We start from the raw sequence: 8,509 nt of genomic DNA on the forward strand, positions 1-8,509 counted from the left end.
CCTTCGAGCCGGATGAGTCGAACCCGGTTACGTATTTCCTGATCGTTTGGCGCTTCTGAGGAACGAAGCGCGAACCACCATTGTTCAACGGATAGCATCACGCCAACAAAGCGCCATCGCAGTGCAATTTTTGCTGAACAATAGTGCGCCATAGCATTCGGCTTTGGAACAAAGCAAGGCGCCAATTGATTTAGTCTGGGCTTCGGTTGGACACCATTTTCGGAAAATAAGGTGAGCCCTGTATCGTGGTATATGTTCAGCCACTTGGAGTCGGTATGACTTGGTAACTAATCCCCTCCGTTTTTTTTGTTGTGTTTACTTTTTTTCGGAGGACATTCACCTACATAAAGCGGCAGCGAGACACTGGTTCTCAAGTCAATTTTGGAGGTCGGCAACAATTTGCCGAGTTGGTCGGAAAGATTCATCACCGCGGGTGTGGTGCTTTGTAGAGCAACGAATTTGGACGGATTGAAACACCAAGGCAAGGGTCTTAGGTGTTGGTCATTGCAAGGCTCGGGTGTGCATCATCGGGATTTGGAGCGGCGGTCAACGGTACAACTTTATGGTGCGGGTGCACTAGTGGTTTGAAGGCTTTTGATTGTTCTCGGAACGGATTTTTGGATTGATGATGCACAGAGGCTAAGTACTGCTGCGATCTGGTATGTTATTTCTGATACTTCTTGAAGCCATTTTGTTTTTACTTGTGACTAATTGGTCAGATTTTGCGAGTGCGAAATCGATTGTGGAGCTTACAATAAGCTGGATCTAATAATCGTTTATGAATCCATTATTACGCGAATAATTGGATTGGTGCACTGATTGGTGCTATTGCGTCACGAGAATTATTTGGTTGAAACTCAAAGCATTGAGTTCAGATTGTGTTTATAGAAAATTAAGGGTATTCCCTTTTGGATTTTATTTTGAATTTGGATTGAATTTTGATTTTCACGAATTATAATGCCTGTTTCAAAATCCATCAAGGAGCTTAAGGCTACACCCACGCTTAAGTATTGGACAGTTAAACTCAAGGATATTCAATCGTCCTTTACCGATATCTGGGAATTTGTTGAGACCTTTCAAGAAGGTGCAACATTAGGTCAAATTTCTGTCAGATTAAATGCTATTGATGATTTGTGGGAGCGTTTTGGCGAAGTTTTAACTGAAATTAAGTCTCATGAAGATTTTTCCGGCTGTGATGAGATTTATGACAAAGAACGTAAAGAATTGAGTGATAGGTATTACTATGCCAAATCCTTCTTAATGGACAGGACGAAGGAACGTCAAAATCCTCATGATTTGGATCAGTCTTCTCGCACAGATTTAGGTAATCATTCAAATGTGGATCATGTTCGCCTCCCACAAATCAAGCTTCAATGCTTTGACGGTAATATCGATGAATGGCTAGGATTTCGTGATCTTTACCTTTCATTGATACATTGGAAACAGGAATTACCTGAGGTGGAAAAATTTCATTATTTAAAAGGTTGTCTCCAAGGGGAGCCAAAAGCTTTAATCGATCCTCTTCAGATCACAAAGTCGAATTATATTGTTGCTTGGGATATGCTTCTAAAACGCTATAATAATAGCAAACAACTTAAAAAGCGACAGGTGCAGTCACTATTCAAGTTGCCTTCAATGGTGAAGGAGTCGGTAGCAGAATTGCAAACACTTTTAGAAGGTTTTGAAAGAATTGTCAACACCCTCGACCAGGTCCTAGAGTCCGCTGAGTATAAGGATTTGTTATTGGTCAATTTTTTGGTATCGCTTTTAGACCCTGTTACACGTAGAAGTTGGGAAGAAGATTCTTCTACTAAAGAAAGTGATACTTTGTCGGAATTAACAGAATTTCTCCATCGTCGAGTGCGTGTTTTGGAGGCTCTTCCCCCAAAGCCTTCGAATAGTGGTGCAACGCATTCTCAAGTGGCAGTTAAACCGAAAGGTGTTAGCATCAGAACGTACCACAATAATGTGAAGTCGTCTTTCAGATGTCCTGCGTGTAAGGACGGGCATTTCCTTTACCAGTGTCAACGTTTTTTGAAGTTGGCTGTTGATGAACGGGATTCGCTGCTCAAGGATCAGTCCTTGTGCAGAAATTGTTTTAAATCTGGACATATGGCTAAAGAATGTAACTCGAAATTTTGGTGTCGAAACTGCAAGGGTCGGCATCATACGTTGGTATGCTTCAAGGGAAGATCGGATGGTCAGTTAGGGACCTCACGATCGTCAGGGTCATCGTCAAATCAAAAACATCATCAAGAAGCTACTACTGTTCAAACATCCAACTCAGCAACTACTTGTATGATGGCGGGAGCGTCGGAAAAGGTTCATTCTCAGGTCCTTCTGGCTACAGCGATAGTTTTCATCGAAGATGAGATGGGATCACGTTTTCCAGCTCGGGCGCTTTTGGATTCTGGATCGGAAAGCAATTTCATCTCAGAGGGACTGAGTCAACAGATGAAACTCAGTCGGAAAAGGGTGGATGTATCAATTCTTGGTATCGGACAGGCGACGACAAGGGTGAAGCATAAGATTGACGCGGTGATACATTCACGGGTAACGAGATTCTCGAAGGAAATGAGTTTCTTGATTTTGCCGAAGGTAACGGTCGACCTACCTACAACGTCAGTAACTACAGATGGTTGGGTGCTTCCTAGTGGGATTGATCTGGCAGATCCATCATTTTTCCAATCCAGAAAGGTGGATTTGGTGCTTGGAATCGAATCCTTCTTCGAGTATTTCAAAACGGGAAAAAGGATGTCAATTGGAGACAACTTACCGACATTAACGGAATCGGTTTTCGGATGGGTAGTCTCCGGAGGTATGGTAGGAGAATCAATTTCAACGGTTAGCTGCAATGTTTCCACGGGAGAATCATTGGAGTCATTGGTTTCTCGTTTTTGGGCTTGTGAAGAAGTTGGATCGGAAAAATTGTTCACAGAAGAAGAGCAGATGTGTGAGGATTATTTCCAAAGGACGGTCCAAAGGAATTCGGAGGGAAGATATACAGTTGCTTTACCAAAACACTCAGAAACGATTGCGAATCTCGGAGATTCCAAGGAAATCGCTTTTCGTCGCTTAAAGGCTACCGAGCGCAGATTAGATAAAAATCCCGAATTACGAGGACAATACACTGCTTTCATGAACGAGTATTTGGATCTAGGACACATGCAGAGGGTAACTAGTGACACCGCAGTCAAACGGTGTTTCTTACCCCATCATCCAGTAGTGAAAGAAAGCAGTACTACTACCAAGGTTCGAGTGGTCTTCGATGCATCCTGCAAAACGTCCACTGGGATTTCTTTAAATGATGGATTGCTTTGCGGACCCGTAATTCAAGATGAATTACGTTCTATAATTCTGCGTTGTCGTACGAAACAGGTGATGGTCGTTGCTGACATCGAGAAGATGTTCCGTCAGATTCTAATTGCGGAGGAAGATCGAATCATGCAATCGATACTGTGGCGGAATTCACCGACGGATGAAGTTGGAGTGTACGAATTGAGCACGGTTACGTACGGTACTAAACCTGCTCCATTCTTGGCTACGAGGACACTTAAACAACTGGCTTTGGATGAGCAGAACCGGTATCCTCTTGCTGCCAAGGTTTTTCTTGAGGACACCTATATGGACGACGTGATTGCTGGTGCGGAAGATGCAGAAGCAGCATTCCAGCTGAGGACTCAGCTAGAAAATGCTGCAGCGTCAGGAGGATTTCGATTGAGAAAGTTTGCCTCTAATTCCTCAAGGGTTTTAGAAGGACTAACTCAAGAAAATGTAGCTTTGAAGGATTTCTCGGAGGACTCTTCTTCAGATCCATCGATGAAGATTCTCGGGCTAACTTGGTTGCCGAAATCAGATATCTTCCGATACCAGTTCAGTATTCCGGAGGGCTCAAGGATTGATACGTTAACAAAGCGAAAGGTTCTGGCAATTATCGCCACGCTCTTCGATCCGCTCGGCTTATTGGGAGCAGCGATCACTACTGCAAAGGTGTTTATGCAACAGCTTTGGTTGCTACAGGATGATAACAACAAACGTTTGGATTGGGATCAGCCGTTACCTCTAACGGTGGGTGAGGTATGGCGAAATTACTCAGATCAGTTGCATTTTCTGAATGAGATCAGCATTGATCGTTGTGTTGTCGTTCCTGGGATGGTGAAGGTTGAGATGCATTGCTTTTCTGATGCATCGGAAAAGGCATACGGAGGGTGCATCTATATGAAAAGTGTAGATTCCAAAGGGAAGGTTATGATTCGTCTTTTATCAGCAAAATCGAGAGTATCACCGTTGAAAACTCAGTCAATTCCACGGTTAGAGTTGTGTGGTGCCCTTCTTACAGTCCAACTATTCGAAATGGTCAAAAGGTCTGTTAAAATTGACTGTCAATCCTACTTTTGGACAGATTCCACATGTGTGCTTCGTTGGATTCAAGCTATTCCTAGTACTTGGACTAGCTACGTGGCCAATAGGGTGGCCAAAATTCAAGTACTAAGCAAGGAATGTGAGTGGAGACACGTGCCAGGGACGGAGAATCCAGCGGACTTGATTTCACGTGGAATCAACCCTAGTGAAATCGGGAAAAATCAACTCTGGTGGCATGGTCCGGATTGGTTAATTGGCGAAAAGGAACATTGGCCAAGCTTATTGGAAGGGTTTGTGCCAAAAGACGTGGAAAGTGAACGTCGTCGGCAAACTGTATCAGTTTTAACAGCAACCAAGTCAGATTCTGAGTCAAATTTTAATGATTGGTATTTCGGTCTTTTTTCTTCCTACACTAAACTAGTTCGAAGCACTGCTTACATTTTAAGATTCATAAAATTGTTGAAAATGAAGCGAAACATTAAGTTTGACCCCTTTTTGCGTGCGTCAGAGCTTACGGAAGCTGAAAACTTGTTAACACGACATGTGCAACAGGAATGTTTTTCTGAAGAGTGGAAATTGTTATCGAAAAGGTCAGGTGTATCAAGACAATCGAGACTCAGGTGGTTTCATCCGTTCATTTCGGCTGAAAATATTATTAGAATTGGCGGTAGAATTAACAAATCGAATGAATGTGATAACGCGAAACACCCAATTGTTTTACCAGCTCAACATTCTTTCACACGATTAGTTATTCAGCACTATCATTTGTATCTACTCCACGCGGGACCTCAGTTGCTTTTGGCCACCATCAGGTTGAAGTTTTGGCCGCTAGGAGGGCGAAATGTAGTCCGGCAAATCGTTCAAAAATGTCATACTTGCTTCAAATCGCGGCCAAAAACAATCGAACAGTTTATGGGAGAACTACCATCAGCACGTGTGACGGTATCACGCGCTTTCCAAAGAACGGGGGTGGATTATTTTGGACCCGTATATCTACGTACAGCACCACGGCGAAGTGCTGTAAAAGCTTATGTGGCCGTGTTCGTTTGCATGGTTACGAAGGCTGTTCATTTGGAGCTGGTGACAGATTTGTCAACAGAGAAATTCATTCAAGCGTTACGTAGATTTGTCGGAAGGAGGGGTAAGTGTACAGATTTGTACTCAGACAATGGCACCAATTTTGTCGGAGCCAGGAATCAGTTGAATGAATTGTTCAGTCTTCTCAAAAGTCCGAAACACAGAGAAGATTTAACGCGAGAATGTAGTAATGTTGGTATTTCATGGCATTTCAACCCCCCTAGTGCCCCTCATTTTGGCGGATTATGGGAGGCAGCCGTTCGTTCGGCGAAACAACACATTTTGAAGGTTGTTGGGGAACACCCAGTAACCGTTGAAGATTACACCACATTACTGGTACAGGTCGAAGCCTGTTTAAATTCGAGACCTCTTACCTCGCTATCGGATAACCCAGAGGATTTAGAACCATTGACTCCAGGCCATTTTCTGATTGGTGAGTCGCTACAATCTCTTCCCGATTCTGTGGACGAGAATATTCCAGATAACCGGTTGAAGCAATTCCAGCTTATGCAGAAAAGGCTGCGCCTCATTTGGAATCGTTGGCGTCGCGAATATTTAGCCCAACTACAAGCCCGCACGAAGCGTTGGAAACCTGCAGTTTCAATCAAGGAAAATAGTCTGGTTATAATAAAGGATGACAGAGTTTCACCATGTCGCTGGAAAATGGGCCGAATAGTTGAACTTCATCCAGGGGATGATGGAGTTGTTCGTGTCGTAACATTGAGAACAGATTCGGGTTTGAAAATTCGCCCTGTAGAGAAACTTTGTCTATTACCATGTTCTTATAACGAAGATTAATTTTCTGGGTTTAATGACTCGGAAGCTGAATTTATTATTTCGATGATATCAAAATGTCAGATATGTCAGAAATCGTTTAGATATTGAGTCGGAAAAGTCCGAGAGACGTCTTTAAATCGAGTGATTTGTCGGAAATGTCCGAAAAGCGTCTTAACATAAAATCATTTGGTCGGAAAAGTCCGAAGTTATTGAGTACGATTAACGGTTAGTATTTATAAAAAATTGGCTTCAGAGTTCAGAAATTTCATTTCAGGGTGGGTGAGGATGTTTGGTAGTTGAGCATCACTGATATCAGATGCTAATTAAGGTCGATGCACTCTCGAAAACCGGTTTGGCTCAACTCCGTTCGACCCAGTCAAAACACCAGCTTCTGATACGGCAAAGGCTTTGTGAGGACCCCGTCACAACAAATCACCCACAAATCACCCTTTGTGAACACGGCCTGGGCATTGCTGCTGTTTGTTGTCTAATAGAACACAATAGCTGATGACCAGAGAAGCAAGAACAATCGAGAGATGGGAGTAAGCTGGTACGGTGTGATCAAGGACTAATAAAATCGTGTACACGAGTGGCGATTCTCGCTCGTCTACGATTTTTACCCGTAAAGGTTCGTCAAAGCGCGAGCAGGCTGTGAAAAAAAATCCCTTAGGTTCGCGAACCATAGGAAACACGAGCGAGGCAGTCCAACCAACAGACGATTCTTTTGGATTTTGAATCCTGTCTCGCTCGTGGAAATCGTTACATACATGAAAATTTTTCCCCGCGATTTTGGCTCACGAACCATTTAGCGAAATGGTTCATGAACTTTTTTTTGGAAGGGAACGCGTGGTTATTCGAATTTCTTCCGTAGGCAGGCTGTGCGTCTCTTTAGGTACGCGTACGGGTAATAAATTGTGCTTCAAGCAGCAGCAGGAAGTTCTTCATTTTCCACTGTTCTTTCAATTATTGTATGGAATATTTCTGTTTTATTTTTAAGTTTATTAAAAAAAATTTTTTTTTGATAACTTACAGCGTTTTAAGATTAACGAAACTCTAAATATTAAATCAAATTCATTCTGCCATGTCAACTCCTGGGTGGTCAATTGAATTAAACAAAGCTTTTTGACAAAATTATGGATTAGAATGGACACAAGAAGGCCCTAATAATGATCTTTAACAACCGTTTAAGGAATAAATAATTAAATTAAATCTTAGAGCCTAAAAATTTCATCCAAATCACTACATTTCTGTAGTAGAGGTTGAGTGTAAAATTCCATAACTGTTTTTTAAATTTGGAAAAGACAACCACGATTCCATATGTAAAGTTTCAATAAGAAAACACATGTAAACGTATCAATGATTATTTTGGATTAAAGTGAATATCATAAAAAATGATAAATTAATTCAATAATCAAAGAAGAGTTTTCAAGTAATTTTTCTTTAAAAAAAAAATTCTTGAGGGGGTTTGGCTTGAGGGATACAAATATGTTACCGGTTGAGCGTCTTGCCCTACATCACCACATTAAGAACACTCAGGAAAAGCGGAGGTGGGTGTGAACGCACTCCACTGAAGCTTAGCTAATTCCTGAATGTAGGCAATAATGAAGTCATCTAGTTCGATATTTAATGAAGTATCGACTTATGTTTTTTAGTCTTTATTCGTCATTATATGTTCAAAGTAATTAAATTTAATTCACTATAGGATTTAATAAAAAGAAATAAATAAAAAGAATACAGTAGAAACAGTTAGCGAGGGACTCCCAACTGTGGTCAGTGAAGGCACCATTATCGACATAGGTTGCCTTAGTGGAAAGAAAAATATTCCACTTAGATTTGAGCGGAAATCAGGTACCTCTAAACAAAGGTTAACTCCCTACATTCGCTAACCTGACCCAATTGTCGCAGGACCCATTTTATTCCTTTTGCTGAAGGCCAGAGCAAAGTGAGGTCAGGCCAGGCTGTCTGAGGTGCAGCTTCCACTAGGAAGCACCAAGGATTGGTTGGTCCGCCACCCCGAGCAACCAGCTTTGTCCCAAACCACCCAGCCGAGCGTTATTCCGGTCAACCGTAGGTGAAAATCACCGCAGGTTGAGCCAGCGGCAGGTGCGACTACCCGAGGACATAATATCCTGAGTCATCTAAAATTAAGCATCCTAGCCGGCCAAGCCAAACCACCTGGTAATTCGCCTAAACGACCATCATACCTCCAATCGCCAACCACTAGTTCAGCAACCGAAGGTATCAGGCCAAACCACCTGTTTGTAGTCGTCAGATTGCCCATCTTCAATCCAGC

General features: G+C 42.4%; 1 protein-coding gene across 1 annotated transcript; it reads left to right on the forward strand.

Moving 5' to 3' along the window:
• Positions 1–957: 957 nt before the first annotated feature.
• LOC129759947 (uncharacterized) lies at positions 958–6,237 on the forward strand. The gene is made up of 2 exons (XM_055757534.1): positions 958–4,077; positions 5,272–6,237. The coding sequence occupies exons 1-2, from the start codon at positions 958–960 to the stop codon at positions 6,235–6,237; spliced, it is 4,086 nt and encodes a 1,361-aa protein (XP_055613509.1).
• Positions 6,238–8,509: the final 2,272 nt, after the last annotated feature.

This window comes from Uranotaenia lowii, chromosome 1 (genome assembly GCF_029784155.1).
Source record: "Uranotaenia lowii strain MFRU-FL chromosome 1, ASM2978415v1, whole genome shotgun sequence".
In the NCBI taxonomy this organism is placed as follows: Eukaryota; Metazoa; Arthropoda; class Insecta; order Diptera; family Culicidae; genus Uranotaenia; species Uranotaenia lowii.